Source organism: Phycodurus eques, chromosome 1 (genome assembly GCF_024500275.1).
Source record: "Phycodurus eques isolate BA_2022a chromosome 1, UOR_Pequ_1.1, whole genome shotgun sequence".
Lineage (NCBI taxonomy): Eukaryota > Metazoa > Chordata > Actinopteri > Syngnathiformes > Syngnathidae > Phycodurus > Phycodurus eques.
Genome location: NC_084525.1, coordinates 21,621,036 through 21,637,685, shown reverse-complemented (window position 1 = coordinate 21,637,685; position 16,650 = coordinate 21,621,036). Strand labels below are relative to the sequence as shown.

At 42.0% G+C, this 16,650-nt stretch overlaps 1 protein-coding gene across 1 annotated transcript; it reads left to right on the top strand.

Moving 5' to 3' along the window:
• The first annotated feature begins 577 nt into the window (after positions 1-577).
• LOC133405795 (uncharacterized) lies at positions 578-16,082 on the top strand. Its single transcript, XM_061682773.1, has 6 exons — positions 578-627; positions 729-792; positions 4,255-4,282; positions 13,742-13,814; positions 13,949-14,053; positions 15,483-16,082. Exons 4-6 carry the CDS (start codon positions 13,793-13,795, stop codon positions 15,956-15,958), a joined length of 603 nt encoding a protein of 200 aa, XP_061538757.1. The 5' UTR covers positions 578-627; positions 729-792; positions 4,255-4,282; positions 13,742-13,792; the 3' UTR covers positions 15,959-16,082.
• Positions 16,083-16,650: the final 568 nt, after the last annotated feature.

The window sequence follows — 16,650 nt, the reverse complement described above, 5'->3', positions numbered from 1 at the left end:
TGCGTCCATTGAAGTAATGTGGCATTAACTCTCGTTTAAATCAATCTGGGGAAGAGTCAGCCCAGGCCAAAAAAATGGCATGCAATGTGGATTTAAACTGTCATTGTCTGGTGTAGATGCTTGGTTTGTAAAGTTATTTGTAATTTGGCCGTTCATGCATGCAGGACTGTTTCATGTATTCTGTGAATGCAAATCGAATAGGTGGCTCTTGCAATGTACATGCAACTAGGCAGTCAGAAAAATCAGATGTGGGAATTGAGCAATTTGACCTGCAGTGTAAATCCAGTTTAAATTAATCAAACGTGTTAACATAAGTCTAAAAAATGCCTATAGGTTCAAATATAAGTTTGAACGGCTGTCTGCCTCTTTTAAGTGTCACTGTCATGTTAGCCGACTTTAATACTAATCTGTGTTCCATTAACTCTGCACAGTGATTGAAACATGATCAGTCCGGTTTACCCCACCTCTCAGCTAGCGGGGATAGAACCAAGCTTCCCTGTAACCCTGAACAAGATTAGTGGTATGGAAATGGGTGGATGAATTGAAACACCAGGCTTGTGATTGACAGGTACTGACATCTGGAAGGCTGCCAGGTGGCGGAGCCAAAGTACAACAGGCCAGGAAACGGCAAGTTCATTTTTTGTGTTATTACATGTTTTAAATTTTTCTTGGATACACGGCATGCTCCTAATTAATGGATATATATTTTTTTTCTATTATATGATCAGAGCCACCTTTCCAGGACGAAAGGAACCGGCATTCTCTTTGTATTCCACTGACCCTCAAGACCAGGTGAACATAGATTAAGACAAAAGGATGTATGTCCACTCCATCCATTTTCCAAACCGCTTATCCTCACTAGGGATGCATGAGTGCTGGAGCCTATCCCAGCTAGCTTTGCGTGAGAGGCGGGGTACACCCTTAACTGGTCGCCAGCCAATCGCAGGGCACATATAAACAAACAACCATTTGCACTCACATTCACACCAACGGGCAATTTAGAGTCTCCAGTTAACCTACTATGCATGGTTTTGGAATGTGGGAGGAAACCGGAGTACCCGGAGAAAATCCATACGGGCACGGGGATAACATGCAAACTCCACACCTGCCGAGGCCGGATTTGAACTAGAGTCCTCAGAACTGTGAGGCAGATGTCCAAACCAGTCATCACCATGCCGCCAAAAGGATGTATACTATAAGTAATAATGGATTATTAATAAAAATTAAAAAATCTATTTGTTGTATGTACAGTCCCCTCCAAAAGTATTGGAATGGTAAAGTTAATTCCTTCGTTTTTGTTGTATACTAAAGACATTTTGGTTTCAGATCAAAATACGAATATGAGTCAAAAGTTTAGAATTCCAGCTCTTATTACATGGGATTTACATCTCGATGTGTTAAACAACTCCAGACAGAGCACCTTTTGTGTGAAGCCACCCACTTTTCAAGTGAGCAAAAGTATTGGATCAGAAATTATTAAATTAACTTATGGTGAATAACATTAAATATTTTGGTAGCATAACCCTTGCAATAACTCCGTCAAGCCTGCGACCCATTGACTTCACCAGACTGTTGCATTTTTCATTTGAAATGCTTTTCCAGGCCTTTACTGCAGCCTCTTTCAGTTCTTGTTTGTTTCTGGGGGTTTATCCCTTCAGCCTCCTCTTCAGGAGGTAAAATTCATGCTGTTTTGGGTTAAGGTCCGGTGATTGACTTGGCCAGTCTGAGACCTTGCACTTTTTCGACCTGATGAAGTCCTTTGTTGTGGTGGCAGTATGTTTTGGGTCCTTGTCTTGTTACATGATGAAGCTTCTCATGATTAGTTAGTATTTTTCTGTAAATTGCCAGACAAAATGGTTTTGTAGACTTCAGAATTCATTCTGCTGCTAGCATCACGAGTTACATCAATAATAGGCTTTACACGATCAGGATTTTTGGGGCCGATCACAAGATGGAGCAATGTCTTGATTTAAATGACTTGTTCATTTACTGGATATACTTGTCTACTGTATACTGAGTATCTTCAGAAGTATTCTCTATTCAGGTCATGTATTCTATTCAGTCAGGTCAAACCAACATTACAACATGACAGAAATAATGGGTGCTAACTTACTGTAATTGAATTACTTTACTGTAATTGAATTACTTCACACACAAAGAAACTTTGGAGCATGATTCGACATAACGCCGGCATGTTTACGTACAACCGTTAGTGCTAGCACTAGCTTGCTAGGCTACATACCATCTTGTTGGCTGCTTGCGAGCAGTATCGTATTAAAAGTACGTGAACATACCTCAAGCAATCCTCGAATGATAGTCCTCTCCCGAGCACCAGTGACCACTAGCACAGGTTTTTTTCCCCATTTTGTTCTTATAATACACACGACGTGATCAATTGGTGGTGTTGTCGCCATGGTAACGAGTGTATCCGGTCGCGTTTGAGTTGAATAGAAAAAGGCCGGTGATCGTAAAAGACGTGATGCGGTGGTATCGGAATAAAATATTTTATTGCAGTAGTCTGACATAGTGCAATCGTGAAAGACCAAATTTGTCTTTTAGTCTGATCCAAGATTTACGCGTTGTCTGTCTCAGAAGTGTTGTCTGTCCCACACCGCCGCAGTTTAAAAAAAAAAAAAAAAAAAAAAAAAAAAAAAAAAAAATTAATTGGCGGTCAGATATTTACAGTACTACCTAAAAAGACACAACAAGCCTAAAAATAAACTAGCTTTTGGATTCAAATATACTGTACACAGTGGCGAGGTGGAGTAAATGTCTTTTGCGGAGCCGATCAATTACGTCATTGATAGGATCGGCAAATTATGCCATTCAAGCTGATCAGCATAAAATGCTAATTATTGGCCGATGCCGATCAGATCGGTGTAAAGTCTAATCAATAAAGATTAGTGAGCCTGTTCCAAAAGCAGCCATGTAATCCCAAACCATGATATTACCTCCACCATGCTTCACAGATGAGTTTGTGTGTTTTGGATCATAAGCAGATTTCGTTCGCCATACTTCGGCCTTTCCATCACTTTGGTAGAGGTTAATCTTTGTCTCATCAGTCCATAAAACTTTGTTCCAAAACTTTTGTGGGTCATCTCTGTACTTTGCAAAATCCAATCTGGCCTTCCGATTCTTTTTGATGATGCGTAGCTTGCATCTTGTGGTATGGCCAGTATATTTCTTCTCTCGAAGTCTTCTTCGAACAGTGGATTGTGATACCTTCACCCCTGCCCTGTGGAGGTTGGCTGTGATGTCACTGACTGTTGACTTTTGGTGTTTCTTCACAGCTCTCACAATGTTTCTGTTATCAACTGCTCTTGATACCCTTGGCCAATCTGTTCAATGTCTCCTGCTCAGTACACCGGTAGTTTCTTTGTTTTTCAGGACATTCCAAATTGTTGTTTTGGCTATGCCCAATGGTTGTCCAATAGCTCTGATCGATTTTCAATCTTCTCTCAGCTTCAAAATCACTTGCTTTTCTCCCACAGATTCTCTGTGGTCTTCATGTTTGCTCAACAGCGAATGCAGTTTTCACAGGTGAAACCCAAAGCCAAAAACAAGTACTATCTAATGTTTTATGAGCAAGTAGAAACAGAAGCATTAGTCCTGTTCCAATAATTTTGCTCACATGAAAAGTGAGTGGTTTCAAACAATAGGTGTCCCGTCCTGAGTTGTTTAACACATCTAGATGTAAATACCATGAAATAAAAGATGGAATTCTGTAATTTTGTCTCATTCATCTTTTGATCTGAAACCCAAATGTATTCAGTATACAACAAAAACAAAGGAATTGACCTTGCTGTTACAATACTTTTGGAGGGGAATGTTTATAGTGATTTTCATGATTCTTGAAGACTCTTTTTGGAAACAAATGTGAAGTGATAAAGTTAAAGAAACAATTGTTGTTATTTGTAGGCAATCTTGGACAGAAGTAGCAAAAGTAACTATATAAAAGTACAGATTACTTGCACCTTATAACATTGGTTGGTTGCAGCCCACCAGGGGGAGGGGGGGGCGGGGAATGGTAAAGTGAAGTTCTGATTAAACGTCTGTACTTAAAGCAAAAAAAAAAGTACAGACTTTGATAACTTGGGTTTTGAGAAAAAACGTATTTTATTAACTTACATAGTGCTAATTCTGAGATTAAAAAAAAAAAAGTCAATGCTATCAGTGCTTTGCTAACGTTTTGAGCTGAGTAACGAAAAACGCAAAATTAGGTAATGTTTAAAAATTTTTTTTATTTCTGATTAGATGGAGAATTCTTCAACACAAGGAGCTGGTGATTTTTAGGCTGGCACAAGACAACGCATTCGCCACAAATCCTTCTTGGAGTTGACAACATCAAACAATTATCTTAAAGCCATGGAAGAGGATACCTTGTTTCTCCGAATCTGTTGCCATTGTTGTTAATGCTCCACGGTTCAGATTCCTCCATGTTCCTGTCCCCTTTTTTTTTTTTCTGTCTCATAAAAAAACAAGATCTCAATCAATCAAGATTACAACCGTGGGCGACTTCTCTATTTTCATCTTTTTTTTATTCTGTTGTCATCTGTAGAAGTTTAAAAAAAATTAAAAAAAAGTAACAAGCTTATTTTGACAACAGAGTAGAAAGTACAGATTAATGGCGTAATGATTCATTCATTATATCGATGTATCGACGAATAGTCTTGTGACCCAACGGGATCAATCTGTGCTCGGCAAGTTAGCCTTCCGGATGTAAATGTATTGATTTTAAATCGTTTTAAAAGGTAATCAATCGATTGTATGGCTACTTGGAAATAACACACTGGATTTAAGCGCAGCAGGCCTTATATGGAGGTGTGTACGTGTTGTATTTCCCAGAAAAACTTTGTAATTCCTTTAACTGGGCTTGATTTTTCAGTTAGCCCTGTCAAGGCTACTTTCTTGATCATCCTTATCATCATCATCTCATTTCCTTTTCTACGCCACACATCCTTTCCGTAGTGCCCCTAGTGGTTGGACGAGACACTACAGTGTGTGTGTGTGTGTGTGTGTGTGTGTGTTGCTTTTTAAGCACTTTTATTGACGTGAAAGACGTCCGGTCTGTCTGGTGGATGGCAGATGACAAGGAGGCTATTGAGAATATTTCAGGCCCATGTTTGTGCCAAGAACAGCAGGTTTGTTCATTTATTTAGCTTTGAGTCAAGTTTATTTGTATAGCTCATAATTACAAATGCGTCTCAAAGGGCTTCACAGTCCCACAATTGGCAATGATTGATGACATCCCCCTAATTTAAACCCCCCAATAGGGCAAGGAAAAACTCAAAACCCCATTTGCGGAAAAAAATAAACATTAAGAGGGGACCGCAGATGGGGGTGATCCCCCTTCCAGGATGACCAGGCTGCAATGGATGTCGAGTGGGTAACGTTTATCACATAGTCTGGTGCTCTACAATGTTCATTAAGATGGCATAAGATTCCATTTAAAAAGAAAATGCGCCGCAGGATAGACTCCTTCTGTGGTTCTGCATCAGGACCTTGCCCGGTCGGTCGGAGCAGAATTCTCCATGGCAACCACTCCACGGGAAGTGGTCCACCTCAGATCTTGTCCCAGTTGGTCGGTGCAGAACCCAAACACCAACAGCCTCATATTCCGTCAACCTCACCTAGAACTCTCTCCGAGCTGGAGATGAGGGTGGAAGAGAGAGGTCAAGCGGCAGTAAAACAGGCCTACATATACTTTAACTAAATGCCAAAGAGTAGAAATAAGTCTTACGCCGGGATTTAAACATTTCTACTGAGAAAGCAGCTCTAATATCCACATGTATGGCATTCCAGAGTACTGGAGCACAAATAGAAAATGCTCGAGAGCCTGCAGAGTTCTTTTCGGCTCATTGAGTCACCAAAAGACTAGAGTTCTGCTAGCGTAGGTTTTGGCACTGAATGTACGGTACAACTAAGTCAGCGGTACAAGAGGGTGCTAACCGGTGTAATTTTGCGGATGCGTAACTCACAGGACCATAAAATTGCATCTCAAGTAGACCGGGAGCCAATGCAAGTTGGCCAGAATGTTGGTAATATGATCGAACTTTCTCATCCTCGTCAAAGGTCTTGCTGCAGCATTTTGTTATAACTGCAGGCTTTTAATGCTTGACATGGGAAGAGTAAAAAGTAGCATGTTACAATTGTCGAGGTGAGACGTAACAAATGTGTGGACTATAATCTCTGTCTCACTAGTGGATAGTGTGGGCCGTATCTTAGCGATATTGCGAAGAAAAAACGCAGTTCTGGTAACATTGTTAATGTGCTTTTGAAACGAGTGAGTTTAGTCAAATATATCGCCGAGATTTTTGCTGACTCGCTTCGGGTAATGGTGCTTTTCTCAAAACTCAGTGGTGTCCTTAAACAAGTGGCTATGTTTAGCACGGCCAATAATCAAAAGCTCAGTTTTCTCAGGGTTAAGGAGCAAAAAGTTACATCCATTGTTTAATCTCAGTGAGACTGACTAGGGTTGGGCATCGTTTGAACTTGAGCGATTCCCATTCCGGTTCCTTAGTTCGATTCCGGTTCCAAATGATTCTCAATTCCGATTATTTTAGGGGGCTGGGTCAAACAAGTTTGCATGGTTTAAATAAAGGGTGTCCAAATTATGAACATCCATTTTCTTAGCAGCCCACAGCATAGACTACAATCAACATTTGACTCGAGGTTCTTTATAACCAGTATCAATATCAAACCTATGAACTAAAAGGCAATGTGTGTGGAACTAACCCAGTTGACTTAGTATTAATTAATTGTTGCAGCTAAACGTTAAATATAGCATTGTTGAAATATATTTTAACTGTTTTAAATATTTTATTTTATTGTTTCACTCATCCAGTTGACTGAGAGTTTACTTTATAATGGTTATTGACTTTATTGACTTAAAATAGTTATTTTAACAATGCTAATATAGCTTCCCCTGTATTCTGTTTCATCACATCAAATGGTTTAAAATCCCAATTCCAATGAAGTTGGCACGTTGTGTTAAACATAAATAAAAACAAAATACAATGATTTGCAAATCATGTTCAACCTATATTTAAATGAATACATGACAAAGGCAAGATATTTAATGTTAAAACTGATACATTTTATTGTTTTTAGCAAATAATCATTAACTTAGAATTTTATGGCTGCAACATGTTCCAAAAAGGCTGGGACAGGGTCATCTTTACCACTGTGTTACATCACCTTTTCTTTTAACAACATTCAATAAACATTTTGGAACTGAGGACACTAATTGTTGAAGCTTTGGTGGTGGAATTTTTTCCCATTCTTGCTTGATGTACAGCTACAGCTGTTCAACAGTCTGGAGTCTCTCGTCGTATTTTACACTTCATAATGCGCCACACATTTTCACATTTTGGGATACAGGTCTGGACTGCTGGTAGGCCAGTCTAGTACTCTTTTACTACAAAGCCACGCTGTTGTAACACGTGCAGAATGTGGTTTGCCATTGTCTTCCTGAAATAAGCAGGGGCGTCCATGAAAAAGAGGTTGCTTGGATGGCAGCATATGTTTCTCCAAAACCTGTATGTACCTATCAGCATTAATGGTGCCTTCACAGATGTGTAAGTTACCCATGCCATTGGCACTAATCCAGCCCCATACCATCACAGATGCTGGCTTTTGAACTTTGCGTCCATAACAGTCCAGATAGTTATTTTCCTCTTTGGCCCGGAGGACACGACGTCCACAATTTCCCAAAACAATTTGAAATGTGGACATCTTTTCAAATTGTTTTATTTTTTTTTTTCACACAGAACACTTTTCCACTTTGCATCAGTCCATTTTAGATGAGCCCAGGCCCAGAGAAGCTGGTGGCGTTTCTGGGTGTTGTTGATAAATGGCTTTTGCTTTGCATGGTAGAGTTTCAAGTTGCACTTACGGATGTAGGGCCAAACTGTATTTACTAACGTTGGTTTTCTGAAGTGTTCTTGAGCCAATGTGGTGGTATCCTTTACACATTGATGTCGTTTTTTGATGCAGTGCCGCCTGAGGGATCGAAGGTCACGGGCATTCAATGTTGGTTTTTGGCCTTGCCACTTACATGCAGTGATTTCTCCAGATTCTCTGAACCTTTTGATTATATAATGGACCGTAGATGATGAAATCCCTAAATTCCTTGCAATTGTACATTGAGGAACATTGTCCTTAAACTGTTTGACTACTTTCTTACGCACTTGTTCACAAAGAGGTGAACCTCGCCCCATTGTTGCTTATGAATGACAGCAGTTCAGGGAAGCTCCTTTTATACCCAATCATGGCACCCACCTGTTCCCAATTAGCCTGTTCACCTGTGGGATGTTCCAAACAGGTGTTTGATGAGCATTCCTCAACTATCTCAGTCTTTTTTGCCACCTGTCCCAGCTTTTTTGGAACGTGTTGCAACCATAAAATTCAAAGTTAATGATTATTTGCTAAAAACAATAAAGTTTATCAGTTTGAACATTACATATCGTGTCTTTGTGGTGTATTCGATTAAATATAGGTTGAACATGATTTGCAAATCATTGTATTCTGTTTTTATTTGTTTAACACAACGTCCCAACTTCATTGGAATTGGGGTTGTACATGTGCAAGTTTTAACTTGACTTCTTGTTTTAAGCCTGTAGCCTTTTATTTTGAAGGCTACACATCGGAACTCAGCATTTTGGCACGAAAAGTAACTTCACATGGCACCGGTGATTTTTAATGGAAGGAACCATTCATCCATCCATCCATTTTTCTGAGCCGCTTCTCCTCACTAGAGTCGCGGGCGTACTGGAGCCTATCCCAGCTATCATCGGGCAGGAGGCGGGGAACACCCTGAACTGGTTGCCAGCCAATCGCAGGGCACATACAAACAAACAACCAGTCGCACTCACATGCACACCTACGGGCGATTTAGAGTTGTCAATTAACCTACCATGCATGTTTTTGGGATGTGGGAGGAAACCGGAGTGCCCGGAGAAAACCCACGCAGGCACGGGGAGAACATGCAAACTCCACACAGGTGAGGACGGGGATTGAACCCCGCTCTTTAGAACTGTGAGGCAGATGCTCTAACCAGTCGTCCACCGTGCCGCCTGGATGGAACCAAATTCTCTAAAACTCTGATTCCTTTCCCTACCCACCGATGAGGCACAAGGTTAGTGTTTGTGATACTGGGAGACAACATTTGTGAATTTCCCAATTCATTGTGATCTAAAGTAGCTATGGTGAATTTTAGCAGAATGTTAAGCCTTATTTTATTTTAGTTTTGTCTTTTTTTGTCATTGGCGCTTACGTTGGTTTGACGACTAAAATAAACACTACAAACCAACGTGTAAGCAACCATTTACCTTGTTAGCTGTCTCAATGTTGGCATAGATGTATTTTATTGTTTCACTCACCCAAGTGACAGAGTTGACTTCACTGAAGCTCCGCGCGGTGTAGGCTGAGGTTCAGAGCACGTCACATGCTACATATCGGGAACAACTCCTTTGCACAATATCTTATTTCAAGTGTTGCACTGAGGCGACTGGTCAATCATTTTAACAAAGTTAAGACACACTTTTGTTCGCCGCTGGTGCCGTTGGGCACAAGCACGTCATCGTTGCCGTTGTTCTTCATTGGTTTACACCGCTGCTTTGTTGCTTTTCGCCACGACTACTTCGCGGCTGGCATCGAAACCGGGAACCGAATTTTTTTAAATTTGAACAGCTCTGGGAGAACCGAAACGTTAGTCCCGGTTCCAATCGATTCTCGATACCCAACCCTAGAGATGACTCCACATTAGCGCAATCGGGTGGGGTAGTTAGTTTTAATGGCATTTATAGTTGATTATCATCAGCATAACAGTGAAAGCTAATCTGATATTTGCGTATGATATTGCCAAGCAGCAGCATATAAATACTGAATAAAAGAGGGCTGAGTATCGATCCCTGCAGGACTCCGCAAGTGACAATACAATACTCAGAAGTCACATTACCATGAATTACACTGTGTGTTCCTATCCAAGAGATCAGAATCATCTTTATTTGCCAAGTATGTCCAAAACACACAAGGAATCTGTCTCCGGTAGTTGGAGCCGCTCTAGTACTATCCGGAGATAAAATCTAAACCTAGAATGTGCTGGGCCTGTAATACCGATACGCGTTTTGAGGAGGTCTAGTATTATATTGTGATCAACGGTATTAAAGGCAGCGCTGACGTAGCGTTATAATAATGGCATTGCCGAGGTGTCACAATTCATACCTAGTAAAAGATCATTTGTCACTTCTGCAAAAGCCGTTTCAGTAGAGTAGTCTGGCCTGAATTAGGACTGAAGAAGTTCAAATAGATTGGTGGAGGCCATGTGATCATTAAGCAATTTCTTTCAATATTTTTTTAAATGGGAGATTTGCCACCGGCCTATAATTGCAAAGACACTCAGGGTCAAGGTTGGGGCTTTTGATAAAGGCCTCTTTATACTCCCACGGTTGTGTGGCCGACAACGCCCGCATCACGTGACTGACCGAATTGCCCCGAGCGGCCCCTCTGCGTAGCGTGATGTGCACACGGCAGAAATTTGTGGCTGCGCGTCGAACGGCGATTGGTCTGTATTAGTCACATACTGTGATGGCGTACTCGGCGTGCCCCTTGGTTCTACATACCATCTACGCCGCCGCCTTCTCGATCGATTTTGTACCATAATTAAACTGTGTCATCTAGGTCCATTTGTTCTAGCAGACACTGTTCCACGGTCACGATTGTTGTTGCTTTGTTCCTTGTTACTAAAAGGAAAGGGGGAAAAAAACGGCTACTGGAAATGGCCCAAAAAAATACAGAGGAAACTCCACCCTATGGTGTCCTACCCAAAACCCTGCTGTAGCGACACCCCCGACTTGGAGGTGAACTACAGTACATTTTTAAAACTGCGCGCGTGGGCGACTCTACTCTGTGATCCTCCCGGATGACCGAGCTTCTCACCCTATCTCTAAGGGAGAGCCCGGACACCCTGCGGACGACCCGCAGCTCGTGACCATAAGTGAGGGTAGGAACGTAGATTGACCGGTAAATTGAGAGCTTCGCCTTTCGGCTGAGCTCCTTCTTTACCACAACGGACCGATACAAAGTCTGCATCACTGCAGAAGCTGCACCGATCCGCCTGTCGATCTCCCGTTCCATTCTTCCCTCACTCGTGAACAAGACCCCAAGATACTTGAACTCCTCCACTTGGGGCAGGATCTCATCCCCGACCTGGAGAGGGCACGCCACCCTTTTCTGACTGAGGACCATGGTCTCAGATTTGGAGGTTCTGATTCTCATCCCAGCCGCTTCACACTCTGCTGCGAACTGCTCCAGTGAGATTTGGACGTACGGCTTGATGAAGCCAACAGAACCAAATCATCTGCAAAAAGCAGAGATTCAATACTGAGGCCACCAAACCAGACCCCCTCTACGCCTCGGCTGCGCCTTGAAATTCTGTCCATAAAAGTTATGAACAGAATCTGTGACAAAGGGCAGCCTTGGCGGAGTCCAACCCTCACCTGGAACGAGTCCGACTTACTGCCGCATATGCGGACCAAACTCTGACTCAGGTCGTACAGGGGACCGAACAGGCCATATCAGGGTGTTCGGTACCCCATACTCCCGAAGCACCCTCCACAGGACTCCCTGAGGGACACGGTCAAACGCCTTCTCCAAGTCCAAAAAACACATATAGACTGGTTGGGCGAACTCCCATGCACCCTCGAGGACACTGCCGAGGGTGTAGAGCTGGTCCACTGTTCCACGGCCAGGACGAAAACCACACTGCTCCTCCTGAATCTGAGATTCGACTTCCCGACTGACCCTCCTCTCCAGCACCCCTCAATAGACCTTACCAGAGAGGCTGAGGATTGTGATCCCCCTGTAGTTGGAACACACCCGCCGGTCCCCCTTCTTAAAAAGGGGGACCACCACCCCAGTCTGCCAATCCAGAGGCACTGTCCCCGATGTCCATGCGATGTTGCAGAGGCCTGTCAACCAGGACAGCCCCACAACATCCAGAGCCTTTAGGAACTCCGACCGAATCTCATCCACCCCCTGGGCCTTGCCACCGAGGAGCTTTTTAACTACCGCGGTGACCTCAAACCCAGAGATAGGAGAGCCCGCCTCAGAGAACCCACTGTGAACCAAGGAATAAATTTCTTAGGATGAGTTTTAAGTCTTAATGGCGCTGCGGTGTCAAGAGCGTTACACATAACCACATTAAAATCATTTGTCAGATTGTCAATAAGACCCACATAAGAAGGAAATGAGGGAACCGCTGAGGATAACAGCTCAGCAAGTTCAGTATTAGTGGAAGAACTTATGTTACGGCTACTATAACCTTTGGTTGTGGTCAGAATGATGGCAATGGGCTAAGACTTGCTCGGACATAGCAGTGGTATTGGGAAGTATCATTACATTTGAGGTCGCAAATGTTAAAACCAAATCTTAAGTATTACCGTTATTATGGGTCAGTTCATGTATTAATTGCACGAAACAAAAAGTATAAATTATTGGCAGTAACACTGCACTAATAGGTTCCAACAGGAATTCATATTAATATTAAAAGTCACTGATTATTAATATATTTTCTGTGTGGGTCACCAAGTCAGCAATAAATTCTGAGTTTTAATCTAAAAAGACAAAGTAAGGGCCGGTGGGTGGTAGATAACCAAGATAGAACGGCAATCGTGTTGTAGTTGGCATAACGAGAGCCTCAAATGTTTTAAAGTAGTTGTTTGGACTAATGCGAAGGTCGAAAATGGATTCGGAGACGAGGGCTACACCCTCTCCCTCCCTTCTTAATAGGATTTGCAACGTGAACTCACAAAGTTTGGGCGTGACGCCTCATTAAGTGGTTTAAAACTCATCTGGTTTTTGTCGCGCAAAGACCAATCATCAGTCCATGATAAGATCATTGACTAGCAAAGCTTTAGAGGGAAGTGATCTACTATTCATAAGAGCGATTTTCATTACACTGGGCTGATCGGTGCTATTTACCCGCAGAGTATTCGTAGTAGTAATATTAATGAGATTGCATCGTCTAGGACGCGTAATACATTTTGAGTTGTTGTGGAGTTTGCATGTTCTCCCCATGCCTGCGTGGGTTTTCTCCGGGCACTCCGGTTTCCTCCCACATCCCAAAAACATGCATTGGGACTCTAAATTGCCTGTAGGTGTGAATGTGAGTGTGAATGGTTGTTTGTTTGTATGTGCCCTACGATTGGCTGGCAACCAGTTCAGGGTGTACCTCGCCTCCTGCCTGATGATAGCTGGGATAGGCTCTAGCACGACCGCGACCCTATTGAGGAGAAGCGGCTCAGAAAATTGAATGGATTCGGATCGGATCGTTCCAAATGAACTAAATCGTCCTTGAATTTAATCGGCAACCACGAATCCTGAATCGTTGCTAATAGGAATCGTTTCACTCTTAGTACAGATATCTGTTTTGAAATGAGGGGATACAAAGGTTTCGGAAAGATACTCAATTGAAGTACACATACCTTCGTACTCCCACAAAGTATTTGTACTTAGTTAGTTTAGACAACTGATCTTAAAGGTGAATTTTGAGGTTTTGGTGGTGAGTTGGGAGTCTCTACTAGGAGGGAGGGACTGATTTTGACAGATATTTTTATTAGTAGTTGTCTTTATCGTAATCCCCTGTCATTCATCCACTAACAATCTTCCATCCTATATGTCATTTCACAGCAAAGCATAAAAAATTTTTTTATTGTGAAAACATCCCACACTTCTGTCTCAGGTGGCCAGTCTTCACTCAGGGCTGGATCGTTGTGCTGTTTTACTCTCTGGGATGCTCCAGGCGGACAATGCAGGTCAGAGGGCTTTCAAAGTCACGAATTGGAATTTGGAGTTGCTTGATCTTTATAACCAGATTAAGAGCTAGTACTATAGTTACCATATTGTGCTGTGATGTAACCATGTCAGTTTTGGATGCGCTTGTGCTTAGAACCTGTGACACACCCTCCCAAATCAGTGAATGGTGGCACAGACAAATCTAAATCATCCACTGGACCGGGGAAAAAGACCAGCAAAAGATTCCCTCCAATGACAGGTAGTCATAAAATGATATCATTTTCTACAGGGTGTCCCAAAAATTTACTGATTCTTTGACTGGCCATTAGTCATATACAATGGTGCCTTGAGATACGAGTGACCCGACTTACAAGCTTTTCGAGATATTAGCTGTCATTTGGCTGATTTATTTATTTATTTTGTGGGGGCCGCAAACTTGATAAGCGTACTTTATGGTGGTAGTGAGTGAATTCAACTCTATAACAAGCAGCAGTTTGGCAAATCGTGAAAAATTAATCATAATAGAGGCTTCAAGCTGTTTAATGCTACTCCCTGTCGAATTGTCAAACAACATAAAACAAAGACAATTACACATTGTGTATTTAAAACAACCAAACAATGTTGTCTTAAGAACAGCCCCACTATCTTAATGCTAACATAATTGAAAATGACATTGACATGCTAATGGTTAGCATCGATAGTTGTGGTTTTTAGAACCCTGTAAGCAATTAAATTTTATCACAAACGGCAGAGCAACACATGTAGACATATAACGGGCAAATATTCTTTATCCTCTCTGAAAAACGACGAGGATGTTATTGAGTCACAGTAATAGTAGAAGTACTATTCTTTGTTTGTCTGCATGACTGCCTCCTAGTGGCCAAGGTGGGGACACCAGGAGGAGCACCACAATGAAATGAATTGCAGCATTCAATCATGATGCACAAACTGTTTAATTCTTTACATTCTGTTATTCATCTATTTTGTAAAGTACACCATTATAGAGTGCTGTTTTTCCTTAAAACCACGGCGATCACCGGTAACACCGCAGCGCATGTGTATTTCAAATTACCAATTTTAATCATTCAAACTGCCCATGAAAGCTGTGAAACTAATGAATATTATTCTATCTATTCTATGATGCTAAAAGGGTTAAAATACACAAACGGGGAGGGGAGGGCAGAGGAGGGTGGAATGGATTGTCATTTCCTATCAATTTCAATAGGGGTAGATGATTTGAGATGTGTTTTCAGTTGCAACTGCGGTCGCGGATTAAATTAAACTTGTCTCAAGGCACCGCTGTATTTAATTTTTGTGTTTGACACCGATACAAGTCTATTGAGTACATTTTTTTTTAAAATACAGTAAGTTAATTTAACGGCATAAAAGAAAACAGCAGTGTCCTACCCATATTCTAGACTACTCATTCCTGCGCATTTGCAAATACCTTGCAAACTGGTTTCTACTGTTTTTCAAAGACTGCTGCAAACACTGAACAATGGTGGCAATACATTGTGGAATATTTCATTTGGAATTGTTAGACTTTGGCTTCCAATTTCCTATTTCAACTCATCGACTGTCAACAAAACAAAAACAATGTATGAGTCAGAGTGAGTAATGTTTTTGCGAGGGGTCACCCTGGATTGCTCTGATGCTGTAAATTGACATTTGCATTATTCCACCTTCAGAAAAGAGTTCTAATCAGGTTCCAAGAGCAAAATGTCATCCTCCAGTTTCACAGTCAGGAGTGAAGGAAGGGCACACCCTCCGACAGTCTCACTTACTTCCATCACTGAGGGCGTCTCAGCCGCTTCACGGGTCCGCCCCCTCCCAGCCCTTGACCTCCGTCCTTCTATCTGTGACTCAGTCTGAATCTGTGCTCCACGCCACCCACCCATCAAGTCAACGGACTCGAAGTCAGACCGACTGCCAGTCAGTAGGCGGTTACCAGAGAGCCTCCTTCAATGGTGAGGATGGTGATTCTGTTCCTGTGAAAGACACAGACATCCAAAGTGATATACGCTTGAGCGTGCATGCCAACGACAAGGTTGACCATGGTCAGTTGTGTGACACCTATCACGACACACACAGTGGGGAGGACATTCGTGCATGGCAAACTAAGGACTGTGGAGTATCTTCTGGGAGAACTCAAGACTTTGATTAGCTGGAAAAGGTATGTTTTCTTTTACTTTTTTTGTATTACATGAATTCTGAGACAAGTACCATACAGTGGGGTTTTTAAACTAGTGTCTCCGAAGCACCGAGGAGGCAGTGAGCTGTAGCTTGTAGGTCCGCTAAATAATAAGCAATAAATTGTTGTTGTTGCTTTATAAATGTGCATACCCACAGTACATAATGGGGACGAGTGTGCCAATAAAACAAACATCCTAAACTGGTGATTCTCCTGTGGCGGGCGGTAAGTTTGGGACCTGGACTTCAGTGACCTAATACACTTCTTAATAACACCATCACGTCCCAAATATAATGTACAAAAATGCTACAGATTTATAACGATCTGTGGCATTAAAGCATTCCCCACTGTTATTTTTAGCGAGAAACACAGTTACCTTTATCTTCCAATACATCACCTCCAAAACTCCATAGTCTTAATAGTTCACAGTTGGACGGGAAAAATACCAACGCGACTCAGCCTGCGTAAACGCATAGTGTGATGAATCTAAAATCTGATTGGTTAGACCAGGGATGTCAAATTGGTTAGACTAGGCGTGTCAAATGAATGGCCTGCGGGCCAGAAACCGGCCCATCAGGGGTCCGATCTGACCCGTGGGAATAAAGAACACATTCACTGCTATTTTTATTTTTAATTTTTTGGTTCCAACTGTTGTTGCTAATTTT